The 16,734-nt window shown below is 44.3% G+C and overlaps 1 protein-coding gene across 1 annotated transcript in view; it reads left to right on the forward strand.

The window, feature by feature from the left end:
- LRPAP1 (LDL receptor related protein associated protein 1) overlaps window positions 1–16,734 on the forward strand; it is a 58,870-nt gene that overhangs the window by 30,220 nt on the left and 11,916 nt on the right. The window contains exons 5-7 of the mRNA XM_068276217.1: window positions 5,424–5,579; window positions 7,918–8,000; window positions 16,250–16,426. Coding sequence (XP_068132318.1) covers window positions 5,424–5,579; window positions 7,918–8,000; window positions 16,250–16,426 — 416 coding nt within the window. The remainder of the gene's footprint in view (window positions 1–5,423; window positions 5,580–7,917; window positions 8,001–16,249; window positions 16,427–16,734) is intronic.

Here is a 16,734-nt window from a genome sequence, read left to right on the forward strand (position 1 = left end):
TAGAGGTGTCTAGCTCTTCCTTCACCTTGGTGTTTCTAGGCTACTTACTTTCAGACGCACTGAGGATTGAGGGAGGGCGGGGGCTTTTAAACTTCTTGATTTGGTGTTTCCCCAGATCCTGGGCGGGACCGGATCTCGGGTTGTCCCGGATGACAACCAGAAACTCCATTACTGGTAGGTCTAATAGGAGTATTTTTAAATTGCAGGGTGGCTTGTGTAGCAACAAAATATTTTGAAATTGGTTTATTTGTTAATCATAGTTGGACACTGACCTAAAATCAACTCTGAAGAGATTAAAAAAAACAAAACATTATTTTGACTATATATCTTTATTCGTCTCATTGTAGTTTGGCCCACTGTTCAATAATGGCTATTGATGCAGACACCTGTGGTGATTCTTCTGCCGTTTGGTTAATCTCCTCCCTCATCCTGGACTGAGATTAAAAGAAGGCCTGCAAACAAATGTCCAGTGACTGAGCGTGTTGGAGAGTCTCTCTGTGAGGCCAGCATATTGGACAGCTTCCCAGAGTATTGTCAATACAGAAATGATTAGAGAGGGAATGGAAAGCTCTCACAAGGGCTTCACAAACTCATTGCTCGAGGCACCAGAGGCAGCGGGAACAGAGGCTCCACAGAGGCATTGTGTATTCCTGCTGTTTGCTGGAGGATTTCGGGGAAATCATAGTCGCCGTTTCAGGGTGAGGTGCAGGTGATGACAGGGTTTAAAAGTCTTCTAAGAGGTTAGGGATAAGCCGCTGGCAAGTGAATCATTCTTTTCTAATCCTTAACCTTAACTGACATTTGTTTTGCACTGAGAAATGGATAACCGTTAGAAATATGATATCTAAACAAAATGCACAGTTCTCATACAGAAGACCTCATTCTTCCAACTCTTAAAGCAGATCAGAGATGAAAAAAACTGACTATAACCACTAACAAGTAACTTGTCTGTCTATCTTATCTAAAGTTTAGATAGTTTACACAGCAAATCTAGCTGCAAACAGCTTCAACAGTTTGATTATTTATTCCTATGATACAATGAGAGTGGCCATGTTCTGTTTGTTACATTACACACAGGCAAGCTGATCTGCACCTCCGGCCCTCAGCCTGTGAAAACTTCACTCCCCTCTCCTCCTCTCTCCTCCCCTCTGCCTCTGAAATCTCTGGCTAGTAACCTCCTCCGGCCCAGACTGAGCTCCCATAAGCCCTTGCTACTAACGCTAAGAGTGCCAAGGCTCCCTGGAGAAGCTCTGGGCGAGGCTTGTTTAGTTTATAGGGAATTAGATTATAAAAATATAAAAACAAAAGAAAAAAAGTATTTGGCTTGAGGAATGCCCTAAAAACCATATAAAAGGAACACAATTATGCGATGAGTAAAAGTTTATCTCGGATAAACTTTAAAGGGAAATAATATGGGGGGGGGAGGGGGAAATAAATACAGAATCCGGTTAACTGGAACTTGAGTAACCAGCAGTCTCAACCAACCTGCACAAATCACCGGCTGTGCTCACATTGGTGAAGGCTATTTGTGGCTCTGCTGTGCTTAAATGCTGTATTCCCACGGCTCCCTCAAAGTTAATATACTTTAAATTACTGCATTTTACAGTACAGTATCTTACATCTCTGACAGCATGGTTATTTCCTGATATATATTTTTTTTTTGGGGGGTCTAAAAGCGGTATAATTTTTTCTTGTGCTTTTTGACCCTAACATTCAGAAAAATTATACCGCTGTGAGAGCTGCAGTAGCGCCTGCACATTACTCACCTCCCAGGGATCCAGCACTGCAATTCTTCCTCCTGTCCTCCAGGTGGCACTCTACTTCTGTGATGAGATCACCGTTTGTTGTCATGTGATAAATGGCGCTCTTACCCAAGGGATCGAGATCCTCGAAGGACCTGAGAGACTGGCTGCAGGCGTCCAGCGAAGCAGGTTACTTCGGTGCTCAGCACTGGGTACCGTCGTAGCAGCAATGCTATGATGCGCGCCCTGCGCAAGAATAATTCAGGGATGGCCAGAGGGAGAATAGTATTTTACGATACTGGGGAGTTTAGTGGCACGGGGAGAGCCATCATTCGGCTTGCCCTGTGCCCAAATCGCCGGCGACCGTACCATATGTATGTGGCGTGGTGAGTGATAGCTGCTGCTGCACAATACCTCTCGGTGGCTAATAATCTTTTGTCTCTTGTTGTATTTACTGGCTTTTCCCTTAAAGGGGAGCTGTTAGGTATAGGGTCTCACAGAAAAAAAAACACATATCGGTAGCTAAATATTGGCTGTACTTACATTCCATATGCATTTCACTGTCCACGTTTGGATTTCACAGATTTTTTTATATAGTATTTGCAGAGAATGGTGCTCCTGACAGCTCATGGCAGGTTCCATGATTGTCTGTCTCCTATGAAGCCAATTGTGATGTCATGTCCTCCCTGCTTCCTGATGATTTGACTCACAAAAAAGATCCTAATAGACAACACTACTGTGCAGTGAATATTAATTAGCCATGTGGCTAGGAACAATAGCGGACTCATGCAGTATACTCTAACGGAACATGTGCCCTGTGATTTTTCAGTGCTGTGAGTTAGGCTGCTGTTACAAGCTGCTGTAACATGAGCCTGTAACTTCTCACTGTGAAAGCAGCCTTAGGGCGGGATAGGGGAGGACCAAGGTAGTCCAGTGGGGAGAAGCAGCCCCAGAATGCTTTGCAGTATCTGTTATGCGTCCTGCAGCCTCCTTAGGAGCTTGAGAATAACCAGCCTTGCTGTTCAGCACACATCAAAGTAAGAGATTTTTAACTTCAATATTGCCTTTTTGGCTTCCTTCTAAACTGTTTAACACAGGAGAATAGAGGTTTAAATTAGCTTTTGCAGCCTGACAGTTACTCTTTAAGTACTTTGTACAAGCTGTACAGTTTTTTTTGTATAAAATGATCATCTAAAAGTGAAATGAATGCTGTTGATTTAAGAAGACCCAACACCGAAATCACACATATGAAAATCTATAAGCAGCAAAACTTGACTGAAAAAAAAAATAAGTTGCATCGGGCAAATCAAAGTCAGGAGCTGCTGATCAATTGATACATCTGCCAGTTAATTAATCACCAGCTCCTGGATTTGATTTAGCAAACATGGCTACCATTTCTGGTCAGATTGAAATTTGAATATTTGGCAGAAGGTTCGCCCTTCGCAGGATATGAATCAGTAGGACGCAGTCGAGTGGGGCAGCCATTTCTGCAGATTGCGTGGCATGTTCTGCTTCACAGTCGTGGCTTTATTGCTTTTATGTAATGACCATCTGATCTCATTCAGGCAGTTTCCAGTTAATATGCGGCATGAATGATGGCTTGATACATAGCAGAACTATAAGCCAGGTCTGAGGTGACCTTAGTCAGTCCTCGGCAAGTCAGAAGTTTTGTTGATGAAAGGTAAAGCAAGACACCAGGGAAAGGCTGATATTCTGCAAAACGATTGGACTGCTGAGCACTAGGGTAAAGTCCTTTTCTTTGAGGCCCCTTTCCAAATGTATGGGGCATCTGGCAACATGATTGTCCAGAGAAGAAAAGGTGAGTACCACCTTCAGTCCTGTCTCATGTCAACTGTTATGTGTAAGTTAATAATAATAATTATAATCTGAACATTTGTATAGCGCTTTTCTCCTGTTGGACTCAAAGCGCTCAAGAGGCCACCCTGCAGTGTTAGGGAGTCTTGCCTTGAACTCCTTACTGAATAGGTACTTGACCTAGCCAGGATTCGAACCCTGGTCTCCCATGTCAAAGGCAGTGCCCTTAACCAGTACACTATCCAGCCACTACACACTAAGTTACACACATGCAGCACGGTGGCGTAGTGGTTAACACTCTCGCCTTGCAGCGCTGGATCCCAGGTTCGAATCCAAGCCAGATCAACCTCTGCACGGAGTTTGTATGTTCTCCCTGTGTCTGTGTGGGTTTCCTCCGGGCACTCTGGTTTCCTCCCATATCCCAAAAACCTACTGATAGGTTAATTGGCTCCCCCCTAAATTGGCCCTAGGCACATACACTACACAATACATACATAGACATAGGACTATGGTGGGGAATTAGATTGTGAGCTCCTCCTGAGGGACAGTTAGTGACAAGATGATATACTCTGTACAGTGCTGCGGAAGATGTTGGCACTATATAAATACTAACTAATAATAAAAGTATCCAGAGTCCATTCATGTGTGAGGCTGCTTCTCATCCAAGGGAGTGGGCCCACTCTCAATTTTGACTAAGAAAACAGCCATGAATAAATGATGATGCTAAAACATCCTCAGACAGCAACTTCTTCCAACCATCCAAGAACAATTTGGTGAAGAAACCATGCCTTTTCCAGCATGACAGAGCACCATGCCATAAGGTCGAAGTGGCTCGGAACAAAACTTTAAATTTTGGGGCCATGGCCAGGAAACGCCCACATCTTAATCCAATTTGGTCTTTGAACTTTTTGGTCAATCCTCAAGAGGCGGGTGGACAAAAAAAACCTCCAAGCATTGATTATAAAAGAATGGATTGCCATCAGTCAGGATTTGGCCCAGAAGTTGACAGCACGCCAGGGTGAATTACAGAGGTCTCAAAAAAGAAGGGCCAACACTGCAAATATTGACTCTTTGCATAAACTTGATGTAATTGTCAATAAAAGCCTTTGAACAGAGCCGGCATTTCAAGTGTGGCAAAGTAGTCAATTGCCCCTGGCCCCAGAGTCCATAGAGCCTCCCAAAGAGTCTGCCCTTTAAAAATGTGTGGGGCTGACGGCTACTGTGGCGTGTAAGGAGTGGTGCTGGTGAGCGTCAGGCAGGGAGAGCTATACTTTACCTGATTCTGCCATGCTGGCCCGGCTGCCTTCCGCCTTTCTTCCTGGACCTAGTGGTGAGATACACCACAGATGGCTGCTTCGGCGCTCTCCACCTCGTAATGCAGGCATGTGACGTCATGTCAGTACGTCCACACCTGGAAGGAGGGAAGAGGTGCCCTGCTATCGCCGCAGGTGGATCCTCAAGCTACCAGAGGGATCATGACGGTGTCTTAGTAAAGTTGCAGTCATGGGTGGCCTCAGCCAGCTCAGGGGCTAAGTTTGCTGGGGAGTTAATTTTGTCCACGACTGTACACTACTAGTAGAGTGAGAGTCTATTCCTCTAAGTAGAGCCTTCCCTGATTACACCCACCTCCTCCCTCTACTTCCTCCTGTGGCGTTCATAAGAAATGAAGAATGTGAAAATGGTTTATGTGCAGTGCATACATCTTAGTGAATTGCCAATTATAATATATCCCATGCAATAATTGGCATATAAAAAGAAAAAAGCAAACAAGAGCTAAGGCTTTAAAGCACAGGAATTTGAAAAGATTTTGTTGCCTGTTAAAAGTTCTCAGCTAATGATCACCTGTCGTTTTTTATTTATTTGCAGAGATGCACAAAAATGTGATTAACCCAGATGAGCACGAGGTGAAGACAAGCTATCTGCACAGTAAACACGCAGATCTCAAAGATAAGCTACGAAGCATCAACCAAGGGTACGATCGCTTGCGGAAGCTGAGTCACGAAGGGTACACCGGTGACCGAGGTACGGCCCTGCAGAGTATCCACACTTGTGTCAGGTTAAAGGGAATCAAGCAGCATTTTTGATTCTTGCAGCCTCTTCTGTTTTCTAATAGCTGAAGGAACTATAGCGGTAGGAACTGCCATGTTTCACCTCTTCCCTTTATCAAGGTGTGAAGTTAGGCATGTGTGACTTCTCTAAACTGTTTGAAGCACAATGTCCTAATCCCCCACCCCCGCTGATTAAGGCTTTTGTGCTACTGTGCGGTAAAACTAATTAGAGCGGTCTTTATCTGCCTTCAAACGTTTTTAAATGTAAAAAGAGGTAAAATGGAAGTTATTTTTATTGATGTGTCACATTGTTAGCATGCATTTTTATGTGCTATTGAGATGCTCTGGGGGTTAACCTCTTTAGTGGTAATCCCAAGACTCGGGATGAAAATCCGCAGCTCAGAGCGGTAATCCCGAGCCTGAGTGAGTTATATGCAGGAGCTGCTGCTGATCTCTCTGTTTTGTTTTTTTTTTGTTTGTTTTTCTAATAGTTTGTGAAAAAATTGCATGGCTTTTAGACCCTGAATCTGGAAATATTAACGCCAGGGAGGTAAAAATGCTGCTCGGTTCCCTTTCCCATGGGCAGCTGAAGGAGGGAAATTAGCCGCCTTTGAGCTGCTCCCATTTTGCTAGCCCTCAGTATGGGCAGTAGACAGAAGGCCTCCCTATGTAGTTGCATCTGAGCAGGGTGGTTGTGGTCTTCAGATGCTACCTGAGACCACCGCACTTCAAACATGACACGCACGGAATTGCCAAACACTGCCCTTTAAGTGGAAGCTGAACCAGTGCATATGGTTGGCAGCAAGCGAGCCCTGAGGGTAGAAGTTGCAAATTACAGTCTCTTTTTCACTGTACTATGTCTATTAGAGCCCAATGGGAAAAAAGTTAAACTTTTGTGTGGGTGCTGTTGTGTTTTTGTTTTTAATTTTTGTTAGTGAAAGCCTGTTCTTCTTCTGTCAGGCTGACTTGTCTGTTTCCCATTTAATTTGCTGTCTGCAAATTGGTCATGTAACCAGTAGCTACATTAAAACACAAAGGGTATCTTTGAACACAAGGGCGCCTGAGTCGAGCAGCTAAGTCAATTCATCTCAGCCAGAATTAGTTTTTCTTTTCATTAGCTTGAATACTGTCTTCCTGCAATATTTTAAGGCATGACATAAGGAAAAGAAATACTATATTATAAAAACTGCACAAAGCTGATACAAAAAAGGAGGTACCTTCTTATAATACATACTAGTAGGCCTAAGCCTGTTACAATAACGGGCTCTAGGCGTCCCTCATAACACCCCTCCCGCCCCTTTCACTGCCGTCACGTCAGCGCGCATGTGTGCTCCCTTGCACCGCCGGTGCGCACACGCCCGCCTCCCTGGCCCCGTCATCCTCCTGTCCCAACGGCCACCCACGTGCTGCACATGCGCAGTAGTGCAAAGGCACGGACACAGGGACAGGAGAGGACGCAGGGACAGGGGGTTTATTGTATAGGATTAGAAAGATTGATCTGTATACACGCTTCGGGACTGTTGTAGTTGGAACCTATGTCCTGCTGGTGGCTCTGACGGCGTAGATTCCAACTATTCACTGCCGCACACTTACGCCGCTCATGTCACTGTTCCGTCGCTGCACCCACTCGCTCTGCTGTCGCAGTGAAAGATCCCCTTTTTGTGTGTATGGCACACACTGATGCTATTTTAAAGGATACCTAAAGCGAGGAGTATAAAGATGGCCATATTTATTTCATTCTAAACAATTCCTGTTGCCTGGCATCCTGCTGATCTTTCTGGCAATAGTGCTTGAGTCACACACCTGAAACAAGCATGCAGCTAATCCAGTCAGAATCGCCTGATCTGCATTCTTCTTCAGGGTCTGTGGCTAAGGGCTCGTTTCCACTATTGCGGTGCGGAATCGCCTGGATTCCACCGCTGATGAAATCGCATGCGGATGCGATTCTTTCCCTATTAAATACATTGTGTGCGATTCGCCTGCATTCCACACGCAGGCGAATTCTGCAGGGTGTTCCGCATAAGTGGAAACAGGGCCATTCACTTATATTGTCTATGCGAATCCGCATACGCAAGACGCATGCAGATTCGCGATAGTGGAAACGGGGCCTAAAAGTATTATAGGAAGAGGATTAGCAAGAAAGCCAGGCAATATGCATTGTTTTAAAATGAAATAAGTGTCAGCCTCCATATGGCTCTCACTTCAGGTGTAATTTGTAATTGTGTACCAGCTTTTCAAAATCCTCTCATAACTATTTGTAAAGGAAACATATTTTTTTTCATGAAGTTTAATGATCATATTCGTTGTTTCAGAATTTAACGAACCACGGGTCAATGATTTATGGGATATGGTAATGAACGGAAATTTTTCTGAGAGCGAATTGGAATCCTTTAAGGTAAGTTGTGGGGTAAGACTGAAGAGACTCGAGGGTAGATCAAGCATATAGTGTTGGATGGCTCAGGCATTCATTATGGCTTTGGCACAGGGAATTGTTTTGCTAGCTAGCGATTCTTAACAACAAGCTGTCCATGGCAATGGGGGTGGCTGATCACGTGATCAGTGGCTAACTTTTTACAATCTTGACATTTATCGTACCTGCGGCAATCCTCAGATCAGCTTCTGTATGTTTCAGGAAAGTTTGATTATTTATAACCAAATAACTAAAAAACAAACCTGAACTGAAAATAAACCTATGAGTTAATGAATTGGTTGTAACTGAGTTGAAGTGCTGAGAACATCTGCAGACAAAGTACGGGCTGCTGATAGCTCATATTTTATAACGTAAATACATACGATACAGCGATAAGCTTCTATTTTAGAATGTAAGTAACATTGATAAGGAGATGACATTTATTGATTGGAGACTTGATTTATGTTTTAAAGGGAACCTAAAGTAAACTAAAACAAATCACTTACCTGGGGCTTCTACCAGCCCCCCTGCAGCCACCGTGTGCTCGCGCCATCATGGAACGATTTTCCAGCCCCCCTGCAGCCACCCTGTGCCCTCGCCATCCTGGAACGATCCTCCAGTCCCCTGCAGCGGCTGAGTATCGTTCCTGACGACTCAGCCAGTCAATGGCCACTACACCTGCATGGCTCTGGCCCGTGCGTATCCTCAGTCACGCTCCCACCACCGGCAGCGTTCTGCACATGTGCAGTACGAGAACAATTGAAATGTATCAGTTAAAAACTGCATCTTTACTACTTGCAAGGGAAATCCCTGTGGAATTTTATTTATTTATTTTGAAGTGAGCAGTAAGGTCACACAAGCTCTCTAAGGTGCTTCTAGTCCAGAAGGCTACATGAAATCCTATTCTAAGCTAACAAGCGTCTGATGCTGATAATTGACCACTGAGGCCCCTTTTGCACTGGGACCAGGGCTGGATTTAAGCAAAGGCCACATAGGCCATGGCCTAGGGCACCACAGGATCAAGGGCGGGTGGGCAGCAGGCTATACTAAGGGAAGGGTCACCTTGCTACCTATACTGGAGAGACGGAGGTCATCAGGCTATCTATATAGAATGTGGGTGGTCATTGTACTTCTTATACTAGAGAAATGGGGAGGGGGAGGTCATCAGGATACCGATACTGGAGGGAAAGGAGGGTCATCAGGCTATATAAACTGGGGGAGGTGGTGGGAAGGGTCATCCAGCTAACTATACTAGGGGGAAGGGAGGCCCATCAAATTTCCTGACAGTGGCCTTGGGTGGTAAAGAGTACAAATCCGGCCCTGACTGGGATGTTGCCTTACCCTGCAGTAAAAACAGGGTAATGCAACACCGATGAAAGTCTATGTGACCTTTCATACTGGGGCAGTGTAACGGGATGCAACAGAAGTGACGTGTTTTGCTGCCGGCCAATGCGAGAGGAACAGCATGTTGGGGGCCAGCTTGCGTGGCGACGTGCGGCAGACTGGAAGTTATATAAGTTTATGGTGCTGCTCTTTTAAATTGTTCGCCGCAAATATTCAATTATTTTGTCAATACACATCCATGCAATTCGTCTTTTCGGCCACAAGAAGCGCTAGAGAACCTCACTTTCTGTTTGGCCTGATGCCAGAACGGGGATTACCGCGCATTAAGGCAACTGATCTTGATTAAATGGAAACAATTATGCCATCCTCCATATGTCTCTCACCTCAGCTTCCTTTTTAATGTGAATGATTGCTGCTATAGCAAATGGCAGCAATTATTCAGTAAAAGTTTTTTTTTTTTTTTTTTGGGGGGGGGGGGGGGGGGGTTAAAAAGTAAAAAAAAACAAAAATACACCTTGGTTTTCTGTGTTTGAGTAAGTTCCACCCCTTCCTGTACAAAGCCCCTCATCTACAGAGCTGGACACCTCTTAGAAAACAGAAGCTGATTGGTTAGTCATGCATATGATTGATGGACAAATTACTTCTGTGTTGTTGTTGAGGTATGGCTTGTTTACATTAGCATAAAACATACGCTGTAGTAACAGTACCATCCGTATTGCTGATAGCATTTTAGTGCACAAAAGTTCAAAGGGTCATTACGGTGCTTCTCTGTGTTTGAATGAGGCCTCTTGCACACTGCAAATCACAAATCCAATTTACGATTTTGATTTTCCCTAGAAGCTATCAACACAAGAAGAGCAATGCAGCATGCGGGACCGATTTCAAATCAATTAAATATTAGAATCGCATGTAGTGTGCAAGAAGCTTGAAGCAGATTTTAAGAGCTGGTTCACGTGGCAGTAAATGACAGTCACAATGCTCATCATTTCAGGGCTGTCCATCCAAGTGAATGGTCATCTGCTGGCACAATCATTGGCAAACACCATGCTCTATCACACCATTGTCTTTATTTCCCTACAGGGTTGGGTAACCACAGCACTTCCATGTAGGGGCCAAAACCCTATGCACCTTCCGAACAACGGGGAACCGATGCCTAACGCTTCGCTGCTCATTTGTAGAGAAGTTTTTACCATCCGCTGAAACACGACATGCCCGTGTCCACCCGGCCCTACATTAGACTGTCACAGCTGCGGTTTAGAATGCAGTCTTAAAAATGAAATCTTTAAAGAGGAACTCCAGTGAAAATAATGTAGTAAAAAAAGTTCTTCATTTTTTTACCATAATTATGTATAATAGTCAGTGTTTGCTCATTGTAAAATCTTTCCTCTCCCCGATTTACATTCTGACATTTTATTACATGGTGACATTTTTACTGTGGGCAGGTTATGTAGCTGCTCCTAGCTGTTTTGGCTGTTAGAGACAGCTGTAAACAGCTAATTCCTGTCTGTGAACATTGTTACATTGTGGCAGTTTGCCCAGAGTACCGCGGTACTCGGAGCTTCTTGTGGGAGGGGTTTCAGCACAAAATCAGTCATACAGCGCCCCCTGATGGTCTGTTTGTGAAAAGCATTATATTTCTCATGTAAAAGGGGGTATCAGCTACTGATTGGGATAAAGTTCAATACTAGGTTGGAGTTTCTCTTTAAACTGAAAATAAATGATGTATCCTCTGCTTTAGGTTTCCAATGTCCTATTTACCATTAGTCAAACACATACAATTATCTCATACGTTTTTCAGTTCAGGTTTGCTTTAATGAGTCACTGATTAGGAGCGCACATTCAGGTCAGCTCTTATTATTCCCTTAATGAGTTCGTGCTTCTTCTGGGGCAGCGGCTTACTAAATTGTGACGCCATAGGATGAGCTGACTGCCAGGAATACTCAACAGTGGCGGTTTACTTCTGTCACACATTTGCATTACACGTGGATTGGATGCTGGTCTCCAGTTGTAAGCGCCAGAGTTCAGTGGGGGAAACAAGCTGACTGCCGTTGTGTGGCTGAGTGTCAGAATGGAACGTACGCTCTCCCTGATTGGGATGAGGTTCTCCCTATATGACAGTAAGGCCAGATCACTAGGAATTGCTGCAGCGCTTTAAACTCCCTGGTTTCAATTTCCCCAGGATTCCAGCCAAAAATGTATCCAATTAATTTTCATAACCTTTTTTCCTGTAACTTGCCAAAATGTGTCAAGCAAGGGTCTAGTATACAGTGCAGGAGAGTATTGACGTGTATGCATGTCAATACTGTTCACAGCATGTTTTGTATTGACGTGTATAATTGTCAGTACTGCTAGGGAGGTTAAAATTGATGCAGTGCTGTCACGGACGGTTGCGGGGCCGCAGATGTGTCCTGGAACCGCACGTGAAGAAAAAGCGATTGCACTCGATTCTCTGCATCGATTGCGCTTCAGATCAATAGAATCTGGGTTGATTGTGTAAGAGGATCTACAGTCTTTTCTTAGCTGAGAGAATCTCTGTAAAAGCCTGGGGGGAGGTGTTAATTAGCTTGGACATATTCCCTGTGGAAGGCAGAATAACATGGAGGCATACATTCCCTTTTCTGTTCTGGGAACCAGGTGACACCTAGCTGATCTCATGTAGATGTTAATTAACCAAAGAGTGATAAGGAGGTCTAGGTTCAGCCAGGCAGGCTACGAATCCCCGAGAGGTCTTGACACCTTGCTCCCTGGTAAGGATCAAAGGGAAGCCAGCTGATAGCAGCTAGCACACATCCTGAATAACCTGAGTCTCATAGCATAATTCATAACTTCCCAGATCTGTCATATTTCTGGGGTTCCTGAGATGGCAGCTTCGCCAAACGTGGGGGAAGTGTAGCATGAGTCCCGGTGCTGGTTCTGAGGAAGTTTCAGAACATTCTGAGGTAAAGACTGCCAGTTAGGCAGTTTGAAAGTGCCCTGATGATACCACAGGGGTCCCACCCCTCATGTCTGGTATCAGGGCGCTGGGTAAATCGAGACAGACCTGAAAATGTTAATAAATCTGCCCTGACCTGTACCGTTCTGTGAGATAGAGCCCATGTATGGTTAGATATGATTTCTGGTCCCCAGGACAAGGGGAGGGCTCATCTCATGTTCTAAGGGGGTGTGTGGCTCCCCGACCTCACTCCTACTGAATCAGGGGCATAAGAATGGCAGAGGACCCAAACTCAGTGTCCTCCACCCTGAAACATCATCTTGATTTCATCTGTGCCAGCTTGAGGATATGCTGGCATCCACCTGGTCTGAACTCTGAACTTTGAAACCAGGAACTTTACAAGTTTTCCCACTAAAGGACATCTTTCCAGGAACTAAGTATTTTTTCTCCCTTCTTTTATTTTTCATACTGGCTATTACTGTTTTAATAATTGTTGATTTTAATAATTGTCTGTATATATTAATTATTTATATTGCTTTCAATAAACCGACGCTATCGTCAGTTGTTGTTCTAGCTACCCTATTATTCAGCACACACACAGAAACTGATCCCAGGTCTCTGGAGAGACGCTACTACTATTGTTTGTTGTTGGCTAGACAGAATAGAGTGTGTTTAACCGTTTTTAGTCGCAGAACTAGTCAGTCAGCGGGCTCCTCGGGCCCATGGTAACCGAGGTGGTGGCAGTTATACCCTGAATCGTGTGTAAGTTGTAATTACCGTACCTCACAGGCTCCCTTCTGGTTTGTCTGCGGCCAATTCCCCAACGGTTCCTGCGCATTGACTGCGACCAGAGTTCGCATGATCCGTGCGCTAGCACCGTTTGGAAGGCAATTTGCGGTCTGACCACCAGGGCCTCCTGTGAAAAGTGCTATGTGCAGTGATTCTTAGTGCGATTGCAATCGCATTTCTCGGCGCTTGGAAGAGCTGTACAGTGCTTCCAATTGGTGATTTTCAGGTGTTTTTTTTTTTTAATAAACTTTATTACACTTACCGGATGTCAAAAGCCCGGCTTCTGTCCATAGCCCGGCCCCCTAAAGGAAGAGGTCATGGGTGTTTCTGTAGGACCAATCAGAGAAGCGCCTGTGATCTCTGCTGCTAGGTGGCAGAGCTACAAACGGAAGCCGGAAATATGGACGCCTGGTAAGTGCAAATAAATGTATCACTTTTCAAATCGAATTAGTAGCACTACTATACACCGCATTGAGCTCAAAATGCTGCATGTCCTGCGGTTGCAATTTCCCCTAATGGCAATCGCACTAGTGGGTTTCCCACAGCTCCCTTTCATTGGCAAACCGTTTGTGGGAAATCGTCGTCAAAATCGCCCTAGTGGGTCCCAGCTCTAAAGTCTCTTTTCTACTATGAAACACTATTACAATTGCAATGCAATCACGTTTCAGACGAGACAAGCAAAAGGTGCAAGGAATTTGGGTGGCCACAGGTCATAATGTGAATTATGTCTATAGTGGTGCTCAAACAGTAATTTGGACGCCCTCAAATGACAGAGCCCAAATTACTATAAAAACTGTGTCAATAGCAGGCAGCCGTAATACGTCGTTCCTCTGAGTCTGTGGCTGCCTGGAGGGAGAATAGTAATTAACGCTGCAGGGTGAACTGTTTTTCGGCTTTGCCCTGAGCCCAAATTGCCCAGCGCTGTTTTTGCATGTATGCTGTTTCAAACTATTGTAATTGAGCTACTATACTCATTATAGGAGTTCAATCACACCCAAACCAGTCAGAGCGACTAATGCATTCAGGACAAAATCACAACGCAATTGGATCGCACCAGTTGAAACAGCTGCTGCATTCCCTGAATCAAATTGCTCTGAAAATGCAGCAAGCAGGAGTTTGAGATTTTGCCAAATCTGTCGCTGTGCTTTTCTTAGTGATTCCTTGACAGTGCAAATCACATCCGAAAACGCTCCTGTGGGACTTGTTGCAGAGGGTTACATTGGGTATATAGCTTAAAGTTTTCTTCAGATTGGTATGTATTCATGCTTTTCCTGAGCTCCAGGCACAACTGTTAGGCTCGGTTCACATTAGGCTGTTTTCAGCCTACGTTCCGCTCCGATGAGCGGAACGCCGCAGCAATGCTTTCCCGATGGGAAAGTTCACATTACTACTTTACGTTCCCTGTGTTCCGCTGATTAGAGCGGACGTTCCCGACGTGTCGAGACCTTGCGAACGCAAGCATACGGGCGGATGCGTCCTAATGTGAACCCGGCCTTACTTCAGCCTTCAAATGTTGCTGTCATCTGTATTGCAAAAGGAATAATACTGTATCTGCAGTTGCTATGGTTTGTTAATCATCCTTCCCACAGACCTGCTGGATGGGTGCTTTCCTGTAGACTGGGCGCAGAACGGGATTCTTCCTTTTTACTGTGCTTTTGTCTTGTTTTTTTAAGGGGAACCAGAGACTACGCACCCTCATGTATTTTACCATATATATCAGTGGGAACATTAGAGAAAACACTTACCCTGCTCTCTGTTTCACCCTTCACTGCTCAGTCTTCTTCTTAGCAACCCTGATAAAATCCGCGACTGAGCATTCAATCTGGCTTTGTTCAGGAATCATTATAGCAGAGCCAGAAGGGGGCAGGCTTGGGCTTGAAAAGACAACAGAGAAGACAGACTCGGCTATAATGATTCCTGAGCAAAGCTAGACTGAATGCTCAGTCGGGGGATTTTATCATGGCTGATAAGAAGCAGGCTGAGCAGTGAGGGATGAAGCAGAGAGCAGAGTAGGTGTTTCCTACTGATATATATGGTAGACTACATGAGGGTGCTTCTTCTCTGGTTCACTTTAAGTTGTTCTTCTTCGCAGTAAGTTTTAATACAATAGAATCTCGGTTATCCGACACCTTACGGTAGTGTTCCCCAACCCTGTCCTCAAGGCCCACCAGCAGTGCATGTTTTGTGGAAATCCACAGAGGTAGGTAATCGGCTCTGCTGAGACACTAATTACCTCACCTGTGAATGTTTGTGGTTTCCTGCAAAACATGCACTGTTGGTGGGCCTTGACAGGGTTGGGAAACTCTGCCCTTCGGGGATTGGCAAATGCTGGAAAAATGTAATTTCTGGTTGCGTGAGAGTTACTATTAAATATAGGCCTAATTAAAACTGCAATTTCTACACCATACATTCTGTATTAAAGTGATACAGATGCAAAATTAAAAAAAAAAAAGTATACTTGCCTATGGAGACTGAATGCTCTATATTCCAGAGAGCCCCTCACGGTCCCCTCATTCCAGCGTTGTCACCCCCATTGCACGTATTCGACCACCTGGTTGAATGCACCTTAGGGGATCCTTGAAAGCACTAGCATCCCCAAGTGGTTCCCAAGACAGGCGGCTCCATACTGCGCACTCTCGCATGCGTAGTTTGGAGCCACCTGTCTTCGGAAGCATTTAGGGATGCAAATGCACCCGAGGCCTACTTTATTAGGTGGGTTCTAACTACATATCAGAGTATAGTATTACATTTTCAAGTTCAGCATGAATATGAAGAGCAGTTTTATTTTGTTGTTAATTCACCTCTGCACATGGTTGTTTATTAATGCAAGTTTAAATGAATTGCAGTTCACTTGAATTCACGTTTAGTAACTTGGTGTATGTTCTCCATATGCAGCTCAGTTATGAGTTCCTCTGGTTCTGTTCCCATTTTGTGTAGACCTTCAGTTTATACAATTGACCTACAAGATGACTTGTGTGGAATTGGTTAATTTTTTTTAGCAGAAGTATAAAAATAGCCTGATGATTCCCCTAATGAGACCTTTTTTTCCTGGAGCTCAGTAGATGTGTTGCCATCAATATATTGACCATCTTACAACCAATGCATACATTTTGAGGCATTGATGGTAATGGTATTGACCTGGTCTTACAACTGCCTGTCTTCCCTAAAGGAGGAATTGAAACACTTTGAAACTAAAGTTGAAAAGCACCAGCATTATCAGAAGCAGCTGGAGATCTCACACGAGAAGCTGCAACACATTGTAGAAACTGGCGATAAGGAGCACATAATGAAGACTAAAGAGAAACATAATGCCCTCACAGACAGGATCAAGGAGTTGGGCTACAAGGTGAGAACCCGATGAAGAGCGGGCAGACACATATTTAACCACTTAACATCTCAGATCTCAGTCGTTTTCAGCTTATGCATCCGAGCAATGTTCACCTCCCATTCATTAGCCTATAACTTTATCACTACTTATCACAATGAACTGATCTATATCTTGTTTTTTCCGCCACCAATTCGGCTTTCTTTGGGGGGTACATTTTACTAAGAGCCACTTTACTGTAAATGCATTTTAACAGGAAGAATAAGAAAAAAAATTAAAAAATTCATTATTTGTCAGTTTTCGGCCATTATAGTTTTAAAATAATACAT

This window comes from Hyperolius riggenbachi, chromosome 1 (assembly GCF_040937935.1).
Source record: "Hyperolius riggenbachi isolate aHypRig1 chromosome 1, aHypRig1.pri, whole genome shotgun sequence".
NCBI lineage: Eukaryota > Metazoa > Chordata > Amphibia > Anura > Hyperoliidae > Hyperolius > Hyperolius riggenbachi.